The 22,966-nt window shown below is 33.8% G+C and overlaps 1 protein-coding gene across 1 annotated transcript; it reads right to left on the reverse strand.

Moving 5' to 3' along the window:
• Positions 1-17,157: 17,157 nt before the first annotated feature.
• LOC127719682 (beta-1,3-galactosyltransferase 5-like) lies at positions 17,158-18,296 on the reverse strand. Its single transcript, XM_052225921.1, is given in 1 exon segment — positions 17,158-18,296. A coding segment is annotated over 1 exon segment (579 nt). The 5' UTR covers positions 18,123-18,296; the 3' UTR covers positions 17,158-17,543.
• Between the last annotated feature and the right edge of the window lie 4,670 nt (positions 18,297-22,966).

Consider the following 22,966-nt stretch of genomic DNA (forward strand, 5'->3'; position numbering starts at 1 on the left):
TGCTGTTCAATAATTATACATTGAAAACACTGAAATCAGGAGAAACAATGACCACCTACCCCTTAGAGCTTCACATACAAAGCTCTTTGATTGTTTTTTTTTAAATTAAAAATCATAAAAAAACTGATAGCTAAACAGCTGATTTGGGACATATAGTTAAGATGAATAATTTTACAAAATAGGATCCATGTAAGTAGTCTTTAAAATAAATTTGGAAATAAGAAGATGTGGTTAGGTTGACAATATGAAAACTATCTTACAGAGTAGTTTGTGTCTTGCCTCGACGAAGTGGCGGAAGAAATAAATCGTCATTACAATTTCAATATTCATTCATCAAATCATATGTAACGCCTGCTGATGGGTCCGAAGTGCACATGAACAAACACTGATTTCTTATTTGGTTTTCCTGCCGATGGTCGGTTGTTCTCTACAGGCACTTTGGCTTCCTCCACCACAAAAAAACTGACCACCTCGATATATAGCCAATAATGCTGAAAGTGGCGTAAAACGACAGCAATCAATTTTCATGGCATTTTAAAAAGGAGAGACGAAACTCACAAGGCCAAACAGACATTCATACGTATGATGTTGATCCACCAATTTGTTTCAATTGCTAAAGGAATAAAATGTTTACTTTTCACATTAATCAAATCATTGTATGATTGCCAATGGCACAACTATCAATCAAAGCACAATGATGAGAACAACTATACAGGTGGAGAATGCATACAACTTACTTATCACAAATTTCCCTGAAATATTTAACTAATCTGGGTAAGAGTAAATTGTTCTGTTATAAATTAAGCCGTCAGTTTTCTCAATTGAATTGTTTCGGGGCCTTTTATAGCCGACTATAAGGTATGGGTTTTGTTGAAAGACGTACGGTTGCCTATAATTGCTTACATCCACTTCATTTGAACTTTGGTGGTTAGTTGTCTCATTGGCAATCATACCACATCTCCTTATTTTTATATAGAATTGGATATTTAAGATGGCTAATTTTGTTTGCTTGTCACTCTGCAGAGGATTTGTTTGTTTGCCACTCTGCAGGGGATTTGTTTTTTTGTCACTCTGCAGAGGATTTGTTTTTTTGTCACTCTGCAGGGGGTTTGTTTGCCACTCTGCAGAGGATTTGTTTGTTTGCCATTCTGCAGAGGATTTGTTTGTTTACCACTCTGCAGTGTATTTGTTTGTTTGCCACTGCAGGGGATTTGTTTGTTTGCCACTCTGCAGATGATTTGTTATTTGCCACTCTGCAAATGATTTGTTTGTTTGCCAATCTGCAGGGGATTTGTTTGTTTGCCAATCTGCAGAGGTTTTTTTTGCCACTCTGCAGAGGAATTATTTGTTTGCCACTCTGCAGAGGATTTGTTTGATTGCCAATCTGCAGAGGATTTGTTTGTTTGCTACTCTGCAGAGGAATTATTTGTTTGCCACTCTGCAGAGGATTTGTTTGATTGCCAATCTGCAGAGGATTTGTTTGTTTGCTACTCTGCAGAGGAATTATTTGTTTGCCACTCTGCAGAGGATTTGTTTGAATGCCACTCTGCAGGGGATTTGTTTGTTTGCCACTTTGCAGAGGATTTGTTGTTTGTCACTCTGCAGGGGATTTGTTTGTTTGCCACTTTACAGGGGATTTGTTTTTTGTCACTCTGCAGAGGATTTGTTTGTTTGACACTCTGCAGAGGATTTGTTTGTTTGTCACTCTGCAGAGGATTTGTTTGTTTACCACTCTGCAGTGTATTTGTTTGTTTGCCACTGCAGGGGATTTGTTTGTTTACCACTCTGCAGTGTATTTGTTTGTTTGCCACTGCAGGGGATTTGTTTGTTTACCACTCTGCAGTGTATTTGTTTGTTTTCCACTGCAGGGGATTTGTTTGTTTGCCACTCTGCAGATGATTTGTTATTTGCTACTCTGTAGATGATTTGTTTGTTTGCCAATCTGCAGGGGTTTTGTTTGTTTGCCAATCTGCAGAGGGTTTTTTTGCCACTCTGCAGAGGAATTATTTGTTTGCCACTCTGCAGAGGATTTGTTTGATTGCCAATCTGCAGAGGATTTGTTTGTTTGCTACTCTGCAGAGAAATTATTTGTTTGCCACTCTGCAGAGGATTTGTTTGATTGCCAATCTGCAGAGGATTTGTTTGTTTGCTACTCTGCAGAGGAATTATTTGTTTGCCACTCTGCAGAGGATTTGTTTGAATGCCACTCTGCAAGGGATTTGTTTGTTTGCCACTTTGCAGAGGATTTGTTGTTTGTCACTCTGCAGTGGATTTGTTTGTTTGCCACTCTGCAGGGGATTTGTTTTTTGTCACTCTGCAGAGGATTTGTTTGTTTGCCACTCTGCAGAGGATTTGTTTGTTTGTCACTCTGCAGGGGATTTGTTTTTTGTCACTCTGCAGGGGATTTGTTTGTTTGCCACTCTGCAGAGGATTTGTTTGTTTGTCACTCTGCAGGGGATTTGTTTTTTTGTCACTCTGCAGAGGATTTGTTTGTTTGCCACTCTGCAGAGGATTTGTTTGTTTGTCACTCTGCAGAGGATTTGTTTGTTTGTCACTCTGCAGGGGATTTGTTTTTTTGTCACTCTGCAGAGGATTTGTTTGTTTGCCACTCTGCAGGGGATATGTTTGTTTGCCAATCTGCAGAGGATTTGTTTATTTGCCACTCTTATCAGAGGATTTGTTTGTTTGCCACTCTGCAAGGGATTTGTTTGTTTGCTACTCTGCCGAGGAATTATTTGTTTGCCTCCTGCAGAGGATTTGTTTAATTGCCACTCTGATGGGGTTTGTTTGTTGCCATTCTGCAAAGGATTTGTTTATGTGTCATTCTGCAGGGGATTTGTTTGTTTGCTACTCTGCAGAGAATTGAAGTCCACACCTTCTATACATTTCAGCCTTATGTCCACATCAATAACACTTTTACAGACATACCAACTACATACATTTTGGTAATACATACATATAAACTCTACAAACAGGAAAACTTTAGATTTATATAGATTTCAATGCACAAAGTACAAGTGTATACATATTTATGAAGATGTGATCAAATCTTTCATACATTTGTTGATCCAGGTACCAGAGTCAGCCCGGAGTTCATACAATCATAATATATATACTTAGCAATATAAATAGGCATGGTGAAGATTTCACTCAGCACGATGTCAAGCTGGTGTAGATATAATATGTTTTATCTTACCTCCTTTACATTTCTAGGAATATCATTGGTTAAAAGAGACCGCGTGGAGACCGTGTATATTTCATATGGGGTTAGTAGGCGTGGTTTATTTTCAATGATGTCAAGCTGGTGTAGATATAATATGTTATATTGGTTTAGTAGTGAACAACGTAATGTACAATACAAGCCAGGACAAAGAAAAGATGTTGAAACAATTTAATCACTTGTCATGTGTGCATACCACGAGAGATGGTCGTCTATTCTAATGTCAAAAAGAGGTACACATCCAGCATATATTTGTTTCCAACAATTTGTGCATGTAGTGACGTCTACTAATTTTGTACTGACTATTTCCACCAATATAGCTAACTGACAAGGCTTTTTTGCAGATATCTATGCAGTTTTACAATAAACTGTTATGGAATTCAACTTATTGGAAGTATTATGAGGTATATGACTGGATTGAGCACTCTATTCAAGTGTTGCATTAAGGATTTTTGCACTGACATCAGTTCATTGTACTGCATTATGTATGAAATACTGTAACATACTGCACACATATGCATGTACACATTAACTAAAATATAATATGGTATACACACTGTTCATGATCTCCAACATTTCTGTCAGCCGATTTGTTTTAATTGGGGTTAGTCGGGTGCAATTTAAGCATTTTGTTTCTTTGTCAACTAAACGTTTTCCTTTTGCCAGGCATCTAGATTTTTATTTACAAGTAAACTGCTTTTTAATAACACAATTTAATATGTGCATACCGTATATAAAACACATTCATTCAAAGTTCATTGTGTATAATCTTCTCCACATAACGAAACCTTCAACAACAAAAATTCTCCGGCCTTTATCCGTTACAAATTAAGTATTAAATATAAAATTTCTTTTAATCAACATAATTTACCTTATTCGATTTCAAAGATCTTCTGAGGAATCACTTGGCTTATTAAATTGTGATATCTCAGGAATTTTACTTATTTTAAGTTTTTGCAGCCGATTCATATTTAAGATAGCCATCACCATGCAACATATTTCAACATACTATATAAAAATAAGGAGATGTGGTATGATTGAGACAACTATCCACCAAAGTAAAAACATTTTCAGAAACCCAATCTGATTAAAATTCAGATCTATCTTAACTCGGTGCTTGTACATATAAGGATAACGAAATCCGAATTCTATATTTTAATTAGATTGTCAGGAACCTGAGCTCATCTTTTGGACGCTGACTTTCACACCTGGTTACACTTATCATGTAGGCAATTAAAAGAATGACATTTGTTTGGAAAGTGATTCCTAATGCTTTCATTTATTGACTTTGGCAATGTTTCTTTTGTATTTTGTCAGAAATACAACCAGACCGATAGCCCACTTGGACTGAAGTATTTTTAGGTTTTCGATTACAACACTCGCGTCTGGGTTCATGAAATCCATCTCCATGGGAACAAGAGCAATGACATGCTGGGTCCATTAAGAGTCGTTGTTATGGAGGCTGGTTTTGTGGTCGTTCCTGCACCAGGGGTAAAGAATAAGTTTGAAAGTCGAAATTTGAAGAAAGTTTATATAGCCAAGAGTGGGTATATTGCTAATAAAATCAGAACGGATACTCATTTGGATTTCGGGCATCAAATTAGCAAAACATTAATTGTCGGAGAAATTTAACAATAACTCTTAAACTTTAAAATATGAATAAACTTTTTTAGGTCTGGAGCTGGCATGTCAGTAATTTCTAGTAGTCCTTTGTTAATTTATGTTGATCATTGTCATTTTGCCTAGTTTCTTCTGTTACATATTCTTACATCTGACTCTGACTTCTTTAAAACTGAGTTTTACTTTGCGTATTGCTCTGTGTTTGTTTCTTTCACATTGGCTAGAGGTATAGGGGAGGGTTGAGATCTTTCAAAACATGTTAAACCCCGCCGCATTTTTGCACCTGTCCCAAGTCAGGAACCTCTAGCCGTTGTTAGTCTTCTGTGTGTTTTTTTGGTTCATTTGTATGCTTCGGAGTTTAGTGAGGCGTACATTTCGTTGAACTAGTATACAATATAATTGTTTAGAGCCCAGCTGAAGCCCGCCCTCGGGTGCAGGATTGTCTCGATGCGCTGAAGATCCATAATGTTGGTCTTTGACTGTTTTCTGCTCTTTGGTTGGGTTGTTGTCTCTTTGACATGTTCCCCGTTCCCATTCTCTATTATATTAATTGGAGAAATTAAGACAAAAGTTTAATATTTACATATGTCTCTTCCTTTTGGCACCTCCACATCAAGGATCCGAATTAGTAATTAAAGATCGGTTATAACATGTTCATTGTATAAACGTGTTTTTGCCTGCATGTAAATCTAATGTATTGGGATTATCTCAAATTGATTATCATACTCTAAATGGTGCACCATGTGTGTCAACCTCAAGAGATTGTCACGTGTACCCGGTGACAACCCCCCCTGGATTGCCTCTCCTAAACCCCTTGCGAAAAGATTTGAATCCATTTGGTTGTGTAGAATATATAAATACGCATTCCACGTCCGTTTATAATGTTTAAGAATGATAACAAAAAAACATTTGATGGCTCCGTTTTTTTGGCCTGCTGCAATGTCAAATGTCTGTCTCACCCCAACAAACCCTTGGCATTATTTCCATGTGGCAGTCCACATTTTCCACCTCTAATCATGGCCGACCGATTTTGCTAATCCTACATGTACCTATTATATTGTTAGTTTGGTGTCCTCCTGAATATGCATGCACTATTTGCCACTTGCCTTCAGGCTAATCTAACACTTTTGCCAACACCAATAGAATGTCGCGTGCACCCGGTGACAACCCCCATGGATCGCCTCTGCAAGGTCAAATGTCTGCTACCAACCAACGAACCCTTTGGTATTGTTTCCCTGTGGCAGTTCAAATTTTTCGCCTTTAATCACGGCCGACCAATCTTACTAATCCTACATGTACCTATATAATGTTAGTTTGCTGTCGTCCTGGATATGCATGTAATGTTTACCACTTGACAATAAGCAAAGAACCAATCCTTTAATTCATATACCCGATTGTACAAAACATATCCAGTATTGCAACATAGGGATTAAAGTCACTTGATTAAAGTATGTAATGTTCGACTCGTGTAAATGAAGAAGTGAATCATTCAAAAAGTGTTTTATCAAGTCATTTTTGTTCCAATAGTACTGCTTTCTCGTCTGTGCATAACTGTCTATAGTCAAAGTCTAAAGTTTTTTGGGCATCAGTCATTTAAGTTTAGTTTTATTCTATATTTATTCAAAGGGGCATAATCATTAGCTGTCAATTCATGTTCACCGATTTGACCCGAATTTTGATATTACATACTAAAACATTACATCTGAATTACAAAAAGTTCAAAAGAAACAATAAACAAATAACAAATCACTTTCATCAATCTCACTCATTCTTACTCAGACGTACATGACTTGTTGAACCAAGACGCAAAAGACTGAACACACACGTTGAACTCAGACGCACAAGACTGATCACACACATTGAACTCAGACGTACAAGACTGAACACACACGTTGAACTCAGACGCACAAGACTGAACACACACATTGAACTCAGACGTACAAATTGAACACACACGTTGAACTCAGACGCACAAGACTGAACACACACATTGAACTCAGACGTACAAATTGAACACACACGTTGAACTCAGACGCACAAGACTGAACACACACATTGAACTCAGACGCACAAGACTGAACAAACATGTTGAACTCAGACGCACAAGATTGAACACACATGTTGAACCCAGACGCACATGACTGAACACACACGTTGAACTCAGACGCACAAGACTCAACACACATGAACTCAGACGCACACGTTTTACACTCATGTTGAACTCAGTCATACAAAATGAAAATTAAGAAAAGACAATTATAAATACAAAAATGTCAAATGAAAAAAAAATGTATAATGTGTTATATTAAAATTTTGTCTGGCAATTATTATTTGTTTAGATGATGTTTCAAATTCAAGCTTTTGGACAAAACTTAGTGAGGTTGAGGAGGAGTTGTTATAGTAAAATTATGAATTACCAAAGACAAAATTTTAATATTACAGACCAAACAAAAGGCGCAACAAATAAACGTTGACACCTCGAGTGAAAATATAAAAATAATATGGAGAAAACGGAGTCTCGAATAGTTTACTTGCAAAACATAATTTTAATTTTGGGTGCGAAACCTCGGGTGCCGAATTAACCAGGTCCCGATTTGACTAGGTGCCGAATTGACTATCACGGGTGCCGATTTGACCAGGTGCCGATTTAACCAGGTGCTGAAGTGACTAGAATTCATATCAAACTTCCCAGAGACTTTTTGGCGATTTTTTTTGCGGGACAATTCTACGAAGTGTAAATCCAAAGACATCCTGCTAACAGTGAGGCAAAATGTGATGAAGGAACCACATCGACCCTGTAAAAAAATACTGGCTTTTGAAAAAACAACTTATTCCAGTAGGATCAGGTAAAAGTCAAATATAAAAGTCTTTTTCAGTAATAAATGATGAATAGATTCCTTTTTTTTAGGTATTATTCCACAAGAAAATAAATACATGTATTTAAAAGCTAATGCTCCGTGTTGAAGGCCGTACCTTGACCTATAATGGTTTACTTTTATAAATTGTAACTTGGATGGAGAGTTGTCTCATTGGCACTCATACGACATCTTCCTATATCTAATAACAGATTATTAAAGCATTTTACAAATGTCTTTTACTACATGGTTTAAGCAAATGTAGTTACTAACTTCTATTTAAATAAAAACACATTTTTAATATTGTAAAATAAAGACATAAAGACTATTTTTTAAAGTTTACAGGTGAATTACAGGTACACATAATTAGAACAATTTAGAAACAAACTTTAATTACCAAAACAACAAATACCCCAATGTTTATATAGGCATGTAATTAAAAGTGGGAGAAACAGGATGTACTATGGATAATAAGATTGTTTATTTTTTTTCTGTTTTGTTTCAGTTGGTGCAGATAAAAATGGAATGTACCATAAATGTTGAGGAAAAGAAAGTTTGTGAAGGGAATGAAGATTCAAGATTCAATAGTTTATTATTAAAGTCTTGCCACATACATTTGTACATAACATATATATTATATACAGTAAAATACATTTCAAAATTAGAAAACAAGAATAAACAAGTTACAATGTATGTGCCACTGCAGTGAACATATTTTGTCTTAAATCGTTATATAGAGAACATTTTAAAATCACATGATTTTCATCTTCTATTTCGTTATTACAGTTAAACTTTGAACAGGTTCGTTCATTAACTTCCTTTCTTTCATATCGACCAGTTTCAATTCTTAAAGGTGCTACTCCACATCTAAATTTTAAATAAGCACTACGATACCGCAGTGGTAAATTCTGTTCCAAATATGATTCAATACAAAATGAAGACTTAAATATCTTATATGTTCTTAACTTATATCCTTGACCATATGAAGCAACACTATACACCAGTCATTTTTATATTTATCAAATATTTCTTCTTCCATCTTTGAAATTGTATTTTTATTGAGTGTAAAATCATTAATATTACAGAATATTTCATGATCATAAAATTTCAAAATATCCAAAACATGATAACTCCAGTTTTTTATTCTACTATTACCTTTTCTTACTGAACATTCAATAACCTTATAATTTATTCTACTATGGTCCATTTTTACACATCTAGACCAGTGTCTACAAATATTTGTCCACTGTTTAACACATGGTGGTTTCCAACCATATCACCTATAACTGCATCATTGGGAGTATATTTTCCAACCCCCATGTAAAATCTCATGGCTCGGTTCTGTATAGCATTGATGCATGAAAATTCTCTAGTGTCTCAGATTTTAGAGCCATAATTTATGACTGACCATACCATAGAGTCAAAAAGTTTCGTAAAAATACTGTGTTGGAAACCACCACGGGCTTTACATTTTCTAATTAATAAACCCAATGCTCCCAGCTTCCAGATTTTGCTACAGCCTTTGTAACCCAAATAATTCAGTCGTTATATTCCACTGCTCTACGATGGCTACATTAACCTCGCGAGTGGGAGAGTCGATCACAGGGAGGGACTGAATTATTCGGGCTACAGCCTTTGCAATGAATCAGGTACATGTATACATAATATGGTAAAAGTCATTGGTTTAGATTAGAATTTTGTTGAAGGTACATCATTCTCAAAATTTTATAATACTGCTTCTACTAATATAGACAAAATGATAGATCTTCATTAAAAATAATAATCTGATAAAAAAAAAAAAAAAAAATTTCAATAACAATCTAATCAATAAAAAAGTAATTTTAATAATAATCTGATCAATAATAAAATAATTTCTACTATATTTCTAATATCCAGTACATTTGTAAAAGAAATATAGAACATTTTGTTTTTTTATGACTGATTTTATCATGGCTTCGTGTATAAGGCTTGTCATACGTGGCCTGCCTGGTACTGGCCGTGATAAATTCAGTGTCAAAACAAAATGCTTATATTCGAAGATTATGGTTTTCATGCCCCAACCATGATAGTGAAAGATGTATATAGATTTACCCTTGTCTGTCCGTCTGTCTGTCCGTCTGTCTGTCCGTATCTGGGTTAAGTTTTAGTGTTAGTTAAAGCTACTAGACAAGGCCAGTAGATAGATCTTAGGTATTACAATAGATACACTATCAATTAGGTTACCATGACCTACTTTTTCCACTTGAGTAAATTGGTTAAGTTTTTGCATGTATTTATACTGCAACTGTTCTATTTGAGCCTTAGGGGACGGGGCATAAAGTTTTACCCATGACCATCGGTGTCAGTCTATCCGTCCGTCTTTCCATCCGTTTGTCCCACATTTGGTTTCCACAGGATAACTTGAGTTTGCATTGACCAAATGTTTTCAAGTTTTAACACAATGTTTATTACTACCAAACATAGAAATGACAGATCAAGTTCGAGTTTGGGTGGCGTCAATTTCACCGTCGGGTTATGCCCCTTTATCACAGAAACATTCTTCTTTTAATACTATCATTAATAGTCAATGGCAGCATAACACCTTGTTACTGTAGTTGATAGTGTGTTCCCATAGAAATAGACTTGTCATGGTTGTGATGTAGCAAAAGACTACACATGACCTCATGCACAAAATGCAATGTTTTCATCAAAAGTTCTATTTTTTATATTATTTCATATTGCAGTATAAACGAAATAACCATGCATTGTCTCGAAATATTTTTTTTTTTTGTTCTCTGCACAAAACTATTCATTAAACCTCGCATTTAAGCCTGTTTCTAAGCCTCGACCAAATAGATTTCATCTTTCAAGACAATGCATGGAAAGATGTTTCTTTCCCTATTGTCAATTTTCCTTTTTTGGACGGTGATGTTCTTTTGGCACCGTCTTATGGTGTTTATATATCCCAACGCGTTCTCTATGTCCGTGTCTGTAGTGACGTTTTGATTTCAATGAGCGTAATCTATGTATTACTAGTAAATTATTAAGTCGGGGATTTCGTTACCACAAATTACTTAAAACCTTTACTAATTTCTTCCATAGATACAAATATTTGGTTGGTAAGTTTGGCTGTACCTGTGGAAAACTTATTTCTAACGGAATAGCACATCCTAAGTTTTACCGTGATGTTGTTAACCAAGCCTGGAAATTTGGATACGATCCGGGTAAACTTATCAGTCCTTTAAATAAACTTATTCGAAAAGGTTACCAATCCAACAATGTAATTGAATCTCTGGATACTGTTTTTATTGGTATAAATATTGACTTTGTTATCAATAAATTAAAACTACCGGGAATACTAAATATTACACATATTTACTTTAACGGTACTACAATCTGTCGATACCTATATTTGGCATTGCACAAGGTCATTGACTGTTAATGACGTCTTTACACTTAATCCATTGGATGTTGGATGTGTACTGATTGATAATTTAGTCTTAGATACATGATTTTTATAATTAGTTGTTATTGGCTTTAAACTAGCTGTCAGTAACTGCGAATACTCTCAGATCTGTACTTAGTGTCTGTTTTGTTTTTAGGGATCTTGGATAGATATATACCTGTCATGTCCTGTCTGTGTTTCTGTTTGATGTTTTTTTTTTTTGTATCGATCTGATGAGTTAAGCCTTTTCAACTGATTTTTATAGTTTGTTCTTAGGTTGTGCTGTTACACCACTGTCCTAGGTAAGGGGGAGGGTTGAGCGCTCACGAACATGTTTAACCCCGCCACATTCTTTATGTGCCTGTCCCAAGTCAGGAGCCTGTAGCTCAGTGGTTTTCGTTGGTTCATGTCTGTCATAATTGTTTTTCGTTAATTGTTTTGTTATAATTAGGCCGTTAGTTTTCTCAATTGAATTGTTTCATATTTTTCATGTCGGGGCCTTTTATAGCCGACTATACGGTATGGGGTTTTCTCATTGTTGAAGGCCGTACGGTTGCCTATAATTGCTTACATCCACTTCATTTGAACTTTAGTGGATAGTTGTCTCATTGGCAATCATACCACATCTCCTTATTTTTATATAGTTATTTCATATATCATGGACATTGTATCTTTGAAAATTTATTTATCTTTAACCCCTTTGCTCCATATCCCGCCTGTAGTCGTAATTGCAACCGCCACTCTTTGATAGCCCGTATGTCCCTCCATACTTTTTTTAGAACTGCCCCAGCTGAACTGTGTTGGTAGCAGGGAGTTTAACTATGCAATTCATGGTCCATAAACTCTTCCCAGATTAGTTTTTATGAAAATATGACAACCTTAATGCCCTTCTTAGAGTTCAAAATCGGAAAAATGTGAAAAGTAGCCAAAATCAGGTGGGGGTGAAGTCATTTGATGGCCACTACGTGAATGGCATGGACCGTAAGTATTAACGATTATCCTAAATGAATGCATAGGTGGTACAGGAACACAAGGAGGTATAATATGGCCCCAAAAAATCTGGTCTGTAAAATTTAGGTCGCTGTTTTGTCGGAAATCTGTAAAAACGGACATTCAGGCAGACCTGGCTTGCCAATAATAATCCCCAGCAAGACACTCAAGTCACATTTACTTCAAGCTGGTGTAGATGGACTGATGTAACAACAAGGTAATAATTGAATGACAAAGAAACACAATTTGGTCAATGTTCACCTCTCAAGGTCGTATTAAAATCGAAAAATAGACTGAAAATGACAATTTTTCAGCTGGGTTGGGTTCAAACCCACCAGAAAATATTTATGAGCCAGAAAATGAGTTCGATGGCCTGATTGATTGCCCTGAACAGAGCTGTGTAAAAGTGTATACACATCCAAGATTTCTTGAGGCACATATTTGTAACGGACGTTATGTTTATAATCAAAGTACTGAAGTACTGAACATCGGATGACCACAAGTTCTTGAGGATGGTCAAAAGCACTTGTCTCAGAAAAAAACAACATGTCTCTTTACCTGAAAATGAGGTTAATGTACAGATATATATTTTTTTCTGAGACAAGTTCGTGCGTGGATGATGAATAAATGACAGGAAATTCAACTTCACCGCAATAACTATTATATTGTAGTGATACAAATTACACTGATTTGTTGTATATTAAAATAACAGTTACATATATATATATGATTTGCATCCATTTGTATATCATTCTATTCTACTATTCTAGTAATAGTGCAATGCAAGTGCATGGTGGACACTTTTCTGTAAAAATTCGATTTTTCTAAGATTGGATACGAGTAGGCATTCATATTTTCCCGCAAAAACAATTACAGAGTTACCGGTCCTTGCCGGTATTGTCGCAAAACGTTCTATGAGATATTCTTCCGAATGCTGTAACACAATGTTTCGGTACGTGTGCATTGATATTATCAATGATTTTTTACTTATATATATATATCTAACTACAAAACATTTTCATATTATAAATTTATGTTGTAAACAAAAATATTTTTATCAGTATTCATTGAAGAGATGTATTTATATCAAACGATAAGGAATGTTATTTTGCACTCGTTTATGTGCGCATATTTATCATGTTTATAGATCGGTTACAAACCCAAAACCAATTTACATAATGGAAATCTAGGCGATAGCAATACATCGGAATGACCTCAAGGACATCGCGATGTAATAAGAGTGATAATAGTTACGATAAAGGTAAAAAGATTTGGTCTGAAAAGTACATAGCAGTAGATATGCAGTATAAAGTATTGGTACAATCTGTATCTTCAGAAGTTTCACAGGCTAGGGAAGGATAGGCTCTGAAAACAACTAGGCCTTGCAAACGCTTCACAAAAAAGGTTAAAAATGACCATTACTTACAAAATCTGTCTGAAATGTAGCACAACTAGAAAAAGACCTAACTTAGATAGAATATCAATAGAGTCGAAGATGCAAAGAACTGAAAATGGATCAAAAATGTTTTCTAGAGAGGAATGGCTTTCTCCATCCCAAATTAGAAGTCTCTTTGCATATCATGTGAAACTTGGTTCGCCAGTAGTGATTAAATCAGATATAAGTGAAGATGATGAGGATATTTACAATTTTCTGCAGGAAATAGAGACCATTGAATACCATAATGAAATGTCAGAGCCGGTAACAACTATTAGTTCTCAGTTTGAATATCTTTGAATTCATCATGGAACAATACCTGTTTAGCTGTAATGTGACTTAATATTTTCACTTTCATGGAGTGTCTAGATTAAAAATTGTGTCAATAGTAGGTATGTAAAAAACATGCCCAACAGTTCTTTTTTGAAAATAGAATATAGGTGCCATACAGAAGTTTTTGGCTTGTATTTCAAAATTATTTCAGATAAAAGAAAATGGAGATGACAATACTTCTTCGACATCAAATGTTCTTCCGAAATTATTGATCTTGAAAAATTGTTTATCCCCTTGCAAAGGACTTTCTACTTCATTTTTGCCGAAACTTTGAGATTTCGAATTTTTCATCACACTTTTCTCAACTACTATGTTGAAATTTTTGGTATATAGCTTTATAGTGATGACTTGTAATGTTTTCAGATCTATCAACCTTTTACTTCCTGATTGCCGATACCTCCATTCACGTATAAAAACTTGTCTTCAGACGATTTTGCATGTGTTTTTTTTTTTATATGACAGACTTGCTAGTATTATATAATCAGTAAACAAACAGCCTGAATAATAATATAACCATTACAATGACAATGTCTGCACCACAGTTTAACCATTTATGTGTGTAAATTTGTTTTTATTACATGTACCCGGGTATAAAATAAATGTTATTGCAATTTGAAATATTTTTTGTGTCTCTGGTAGTAAACCGCATCTTACATGTCTTATTCACATGTCTAAAGTTGATGGAGATTTTATGGTTACGTTCTAGGAAAAAACTTAGGAAAAATTTTTAAATTTTTGTTATGTCGACTGTACATGTGTTTCCAGAAGCGACATACATGACATATAGCCAGGGATCACTATCTGTCGTCCTTGTCAGCGTCACAAAAATTTCAGACACTTTTCTCAGCAACTACTTGGAGTAGACTCCTGATGTTTAGTATAAAAATATGAAGGCCTTTTCTAGGCAAGAAGCACAAGTCTATGATATTTTAACAACCTGGCACGTCCCGTCTGTGTTTTTTTATGCTTTTCTGCTTTGTATCAATCTGATGAGTTACGCCTTTTTCAACTGATTCCTATAGTTGTTCTTATGTTGTGCTGTTACACCACTGTCCCAGGTTAGAGGAGGGTTGAGCGCTCACAAACATGTTTAACCCTGCCACATTCTTTATGTGCCTGTACCGTGTTTGTCATATTTGTTATTCGTAAATTGTTTTGTTATAAACTAGACCGTTAGTTTTCTCAATTGAATTGTTTCATATTTTTCATGTCGGAGCATTTTATAGCCGGTATATGTTTTCTCATTGGTAAAGGCCGTACGGTTGCCTTTAATTGCTAGCTTACATCCACTTCATTTGAATTTTGGTGGATAGTTGTCACATTGGCAATTACCCACATCTCCTTATTTTTATATTGAGAATCTGGCCCTGCTTCTGCAAATAGATTACATGAATGTTGTCTACATTTTCATACTATTTTGTGAAAGAAAATACCCTTGTTTCATCCAAATTTAGTATTTTTTTTAATTAAAACTAAGTTAAACTGAGGTAATTCAAACGAGATAAGAAATTAACATTAGTTCAGTCATTATTTTTCTTGTATTTTGACTTTCACTTACATTTGTAAAGTTTCTATTTTAACCAATAAAAAAATCACAAATACGGCAAAATTGCCATTATGTCTATCTTAAATTGTTATTTTATGGCAAGAAGGTATCAATTGCCGAGCACCATTTTCTTGCATTTTGTAGATAAGTATATAAGCTCCATTCTTTATTGCATTTAATGGAAAACAAAACATGATCTTATAATAATCAGGCCTTTGAAAATAAACAAATTTTGCTTAATCGGCACCTTTTCAAAACCATGTTATACGGAACTGCCAATAAGGGTATTGAGAAATGTAAAAACTTGAAAGACAGCCCTAATTTCCTTTCCTTTTATGTGGTTTGTTAAAGTATGTGTTATTATTAAGCTGTTACTTTTCTATAACACTAAAAAATCTAAATAACCTAAAATAGGCTAAAAACGGACTTCTGTCAGTACAAAAATGGAAATTTATTGATGGTTATGCATATACAAATAATGGCTTGATATTTTTTCAAAATATTTTTTGCACAAATAGTTATTAAATATAAGGTATCTCAAATACAAAATATCAGTCTGATTGGAATATTTTGGATTCGGACCATTTTGCATGGTTTTATTACAGACTGGCTCTAAATGGCAATGAGACAACTATCCAGCAAAGTTCAAATGAAGTGGATTGGATGTAAGCAATTATAAGCAACCGTACGGCCTTCAACAAAGAAAAAAACCCATAGAGTATGTTTTAAAATAATAAGGTTGAACAAAGACCCATGTCGCAACGGAAGCTATTATAGCACCCTTTTCTCAATGGTAGACGAATGTGTTAAACGAACAAAATACAAAAAACAAAAAACAAAAACAAAATATTTTACAAGGCAATAACAGCCATCTATAAATCAATCATATGTGTTCTTGTTTTATATATGAATTCGTATAGTAGCCAAAAATCACATTAACCGAAGACCTCTATGATACAAATGATCAACGGAATGCACTTCAATTCTTACATGCTATATTGTAAATATGATATTCTGTACTATTATGGATCCCCTGATTCTGAAGAGGCTGTGTCTTTTTAGTTATTCCCGATTTAATTTTAGTAAATAGTTAAATAGAATATTCGGGTTTCATAAGTAAACAATAGAGATCTTTTTATGAAATGACATCGTTTTAAGTGTAATACCAAAAAAACATAGCACGTCACATCATGTTTAAATGTTATACCACCAAGACATAGCACGTCACATCCGGTTTAAATGTAATACCACCAAAACATAGCATGTCACATCCGGAATCATTTTAAACAGGTTAAAAAAATATTCGTTCAGTTGTAGGGAATATTCCCTGCATTTCGATATTCATTGCAGAAAATTAAACATATATCTTGAGTGTTTCATTCTTTTTGATTTGGTGTTTTCATAAATATTTTGGAAACTTTGTAAACAATATGAGTTTAGAGGTAACTTACCATAAGTTGTGGTCGTGCAAACTTGCAACTAACTTCATTTGTTAATAATAATGGGAATTTTTTTTTAAAATGTGTGCTTAATTAGGATTTAATCAAGGTTTCGTGGATCACAAAGAAATGTATCAAATTAAAGTTTTTCTTTCAAGATTTTATTATAAAGCAGCGCTCAGACACATATATGTGTAACAAGAGGTAAATGTACAACAATAAACATGAAAATACAAAAAACATTTAATAAAACAGTATACAAAACAATATACATATCAAAATAAGTTATATAGGTTTCTAATAAAAGATGACACCTGTCTATATAATTTAACATTGCAATAAGACTGCTAACTTCTGATTACTTGCATACTTCGTATAATAACTAGGAATCAATTTTTCTCTAATATTAACCAGTTGAGGAGACTTACATATGAACAGATAGTGAAATTCGTCTCCTATATATTTCATGTTGTGTTTTACGTCCAGTAGGGAACTCGCTCATTCATTTTTAAGTCAAATCGAACAGTTGAGTCTTTTTTTTATATTTTGTTATAGTATTCCACATTTCTAATGAATTGGTGTAATTTTTTAAAATATTCAAATAAAATAAACTGCATGGCTTACCATATAAACTACTTATCACAGGTTCAAAATAATATTTCGGCATAAACATATTTAGCTTTAAAGCAAAGATAAAAACCCACTTCCATAAACATCCTCTAACCATAAATATGGTACATTCTTTGATGCTCTGTACATTTTTCTTACAACGTCAATTGACATTATAGAACTGTGTCAAGCACAATACGGGAGAAACTTCGTGAATGGATATTCTTCCGGTGTTTTAAACCATTTATTGTTCCTTTCACGGACCGGAATATTTTCCGTTATCGTTTTACATTCCAGAACATTAGATGTTTGTCCAGCCTTTACCTTCTCTGTTAAGTAGGGCACTATGAGTGGGATATTGATTATGATATCATCGTCCATCTTGATGACGAATTTCGCATGGTTGCAGAAATTGTTCACCCAAAACAAACTAAACAAAAGTTTGTATGTTAAATTTCTGTATGAATCTATGAAATTACCCTGAATAATGTCCATGTATCTTTTACTTTCATGTTCGATTTCTTGTTGAAGTGTTACATTTTCGGTTTTGCCGAGCACAAATACATGTTCAATGCGTTTACTGTGAAAACTAAAAACAGTTCCAAATGTGGATCTTATCAAGTTTCGTCCAGCAAAATTGCCCGGTGCCATATGTACAAAAACTAAAAGAAAAACATTTTTCCCTTTGCATTTCAACTTTTGATTTAATAATAATTCGTAGCGATGTTGATGGATAAATGGGTCCATAAGTTCATCAGTAGAAGAATTGATATAATAGCTCTCAAACTGCGTCGATATGTTTCTTCCCTGAAATAATTGTATTTTCTGCGTATTGTTTTGTGTTTTCTTCGTAGCGTATACCATTGTCTCTGTAACATATTTTAGTTTCTCCGTCACGCATTGTAATTTCTCCGTAGCGTACTGTAAACTTTCGCCAAAGCTGTTGTACACTGTTTGACGGTACGTTGAAAAAGAAATTATCACGGTCTTATTAAGAAATAATAATGTAAATACCCAAAAAACTAACAGAGATACTCTCTGTACGAACTTCATATTTTTATCCAATGAACTCACTAATTCTTTCCTTCACTTGTGATGGTTGTTTTCGGCGTCAAACCCGTCTTTTTCAGTGAATCTAGTTTTTGTTCACGTCCACCTAGTTTCTATATCTTGATCGTCATAAGGTCTTTATCAATTCAATTTCTATGTTGATCCAATTATTTAATTTTGTTTTATTTCCTGTTAATGGTATGTCCTTTTGGTCAACGTACATTTAATAAAAATTGAATATGAAAGCACGGTCATCTAAATCAGCTGTTTAAAAGTCCTGCCAATTACGTATTACATATTACAAAGAGCTAATAAATACGCCAGTAGCTATCACAAGCATAAAAAGGTTTTATATCTGGAATATTTAAAAATATTTGAATGTTAATTTTTACGATTAATTCATCCATGTCATTCCGGAAGCCCAGTTAGGACCTTCCAAAAATATAATTTGAATTCGAAATCACGAATTTAAATCGTTATCACGAATTGTATAATTTGTTATAACATTAAATTTGTGATAACGAATTGGTGGAAATCGTTATAACAGATTTTATAATTCGTAATTACGAATTAAATTCGTTATCACAATTTTTTGAAATTTGTGATAACGAATTAAAATCGTTATAACGAATTGTATAATTTGTTATAACGGATTATATTCGTGATAACGAATTTGTGGAATTCGTTATCACAGTTTTTTTGTAATTTGTGATTTCGGATTAAAATTCATTATCACAGATTTTTAGCTCACCTGCCCATAGGGTTAAGTAAGCTTTTATCCACACTTTACGCCCGTCGCTGTTCATTACTTTTACAAAAATCTTCTTCACTGAAACCTTTTTTGCCAAAGTGAAACAAACTTGACCACAATCCGGGGCGATTTAGTTTTAACGCATTTTATTTGCAAAATTAGCAAAAGGGATTGGACACAAACTGAAACAACATTAGTGACGTCTTCTCCATGTACAAATATAAACACAAAAACACTGTACCTAGAAGTTTTTGTCGTGTAAAATGGGTGGGTTAACTCACAAACTGATATGTAAGTTTATTAGTCAGCGACCCAGTTTACACACCAAAAATCTCCAGAAAAAAATGTGTCTAGTCCTCATATTTCTTGACCGATATAGTTTTATTCCTTATTTTTTTTATTTAAAGTCTTTTTAGACCGGCGAATATCATTAGTGTGTATCGCGCATGGATACATTTTACACAGAGGCAACGAAAGTAGTTTCGCCAACATGGTTTATCGAAGTGTAAACCTAGGAAAGAAAATCTAACAGACCAATCACATTTATTGATATGCTAATAATATAACAATTATTTAATAATGGCGAAAACATAATAGGACTGCATGTAATTCAAAAACAAACACAAGATATTAAGAGGAAGAAAATAGAATATAAGTGCACAAGTAGATAAGGCTAGCCTGGAGTGAAGTGAAGTGAGAGCAATAAATCATGGTTTCTAGTTTGAAGAATGTGTGCAATGAGCCTAAAATAGAACACAAGGGTAAAATGCAAGTTTTTTTCTTTTATCTTGAAAACCGCTATAGAAAGAGAATTGTTTGGAATCACAAGATTTACGTACTGTCTATTTACATCAAAATTGTAAGATGACTATTTATAGGAATAATTTTCCTTTATTGACGTTTTTTTTTATTTTGTGTTTTGTTTATTATTTTGAAAATTATGATAGATAGAGAGAATCTTTCAATCAATTATTATAGCGAAAATGATCACTGAGAAAGCAAAGATCTACAAATAATTTCACATGATTGAAAGCGGCAATTGACCCTTTTTTACCCTTATGTTCTATTTTTGGCCATGTTGGCCATGTTGTTCCTTATTTATTTCTTTCACTTCACTACACTCCAGGCTAACCTTATCTTATATATACTTTTGCACATTATACTCCATTTTCTTCCTCCTTATATCTGTTGTTTGTTTTTGAATTGCATGCACTCCTATTATGTTTTCGTCATTGTCAAATAGTTCTTGAATTATAAGCATAAATTATCAACAAAAACTTGAATATGATTAGTCTGTTCGATTTTCTTTCCTGGGTTTTACACTTCGATAAACCATGTTGCCAAAACTACTTCTGTTGCCTCTGTGTAAAATATATTCATGGGCTATACACACGAAGGAAATCGCCGGTCTAAAAAGACTTTAAATAAAAAATGATGAATAAAAATGTATCGGTTACGAAGTATAAGTATTAAACACAGTTTGCATGCCCCCGCCGCTAGGCAATGGGGACATTAAGTCTAGTCCTTGTCTGTCAGTCCAGTCCGTCAGTCGCGTACGTGCCGCTCACACCGAACAGTAAGCTATAAAGGGCCCCAAAAATTACTAGTGTAAAACCATTCAAACGGGAAAACCAACGGTTTAATCTATATAAAAAACGAGAAACGAGAAACACTTATAAACCACATCAACAAACGACAACTACTGAACATCAGAGTTTGCTTCAACCAAATGTTATAAAACTTATACACTATGTTTATTACCACAAAACACAGATCAAATTTGAAATTGAATGGCGTCACTTCTACCGTTCTTGAGTTATGCCCCTTTATAAATAGACAAAGTGCTAAATCTGTCGTTTCCGTTCTCTACATTTAGTTTGCCTCAACCAAATGTTAATAAACTACTAGAGTTATGCCCCTTTACAAAAACAAAAAACAAAAAATATCCCTAATTAAGTGTCCAATCCCTTTTTCTAAATTTGCAAACAAAATTCGTTAAAACTAAATTGATTGTGGCCAAGTTTGTTTCACTTTGGCCAAAAGGTTTAAAAAAAAGAAGATTTTTGTAAAATTTAATGAACAGCGACGGGCGCAAAGTGAGGAGAAAATCTCACTTAACCCTGTGGGTCAGGTGAGCTAAAAATCTGTAATAATGAATTTTAATCTGAAATCACAAATTACATAAAAACTGTGATAACGTCGTTATCACGAATATAATCCATTATAACAAATTATACAATTCGTTATAACGATTTTAATTCGTTATCACAAATTACAAAAAATTGTGATAACGAATTTAATTCGTAATTACGAATTATAAAATCTGTTATAACAATTTCCACCAATTTGTTATTACAAATCTAATCTGTTATAACAAATTATACAATTCGTGATAACGGTTTAAATTTGTGATTTCGAATTCAAATTATATTTTTGAAAGGTCCTAAATGGGCTTCCGTATATTCCGGCTAGATTGTGGCTTTTTCTACATGTTTAACATTAACATTTGAAATGACATTATTATAGACATATGATAAAACATGTTGTTGCTAATAAAATTCAAGTTTTATTTCATGTCTAATTTGTATTATCATTTTTTTCTTCGTCTGCATTTGTATTTCGTAGTATGAAAGTTTTTTCTTCGTCTACATTTGTATTTTGTAGTATCAAAGTTTTTTCTTCGTCTATATTTGTATTTTGTAGTATCAAAGTTTATTCTTCGTCTACATTTGTATTTTGTAGTATCAAAGTTTTTTATAAAACCCACCAACTTATAAGTTTTTATCTCAATATAATTAGGAGGTTATAGAAACTTCAATGATAGTAATGTTGATATAAACCCAGGGCTGCATCGCTGGACAATTCAATATAACTTATTCTACATTTTGTTTATAGATATAAGAAGATGTGGTATGAGTGCCAATGAGACAACTCTCCATCCAAGTCAAAATTTATAAAAGTAAACCATTATAGGTCACAGTACGGTCTTCAACACGGAGCCTTGGCTCACACCGGACAGTAAGCTATAAAGGGCCCCAAAAATTACTAGTGTAAAACCATTCAAACGGGAAAACCAACGGTCTAATCTATATAAAAAACGAGAAACGAGAAACACTTATGAACCACATCAACAAACGACAACTACTGAACATCAGATTCCTGACTTAGGACAGGTGCAGACAAATGCAGCGGGTTTAAACGTTATCTATTACACTTTCACATGATCGTATGCTGTATAATGTATCATGTTTGTACTCATATTGTGTATGTATCTATTTCTATTTTATCATTGTTGCTTGTAAATGCCCAGTGCGGGACCTTGATTAGAAAACTTTAAATTTGAATTTGAATTTAAGGACACTATGTGGAAGCATCTATGCGCAAATTAAGGTACGTGCATCTGAAAACGGAAGATGTTTATTTCAGATGTTATTTACAAAACGACTTTCAGATAAATTCTTTGTTTGCTTATTGTTCATTGTTTCAATATTTGCAATTCAGAGTTTTCGAAAAGGTGAAAAAAAAGTCTTATTTCAACATAACAATTCACTAAGTGAAAATAATATATAATAATATGACAAGATTTAAATGTCACAGTTTGGCTTTAAATTGTAATTTTGATAGATTTTGAGTATTTATCAAACTCTTAAAAAATTTGATAAAATAAAGATATTAGGAACAAAATCTAAATTCC

Source organism: Mytilus californianus, unplaced genomic scaffold (assembly GCF_021869535.1).
Source record: "Mytilus californianus isolate M0D057914Y unplaced genomic scaffold, xbMytCali1.0.p SCAF_11, whole genome shotgun sequence".
Taxonomy (NCBI): domain Eukaryota; kingdom Metazoa; phylum Mollusca; class Bivalvia; order Mytilida; family Mytilidae; genus Mytilus; species Mytilus californianus.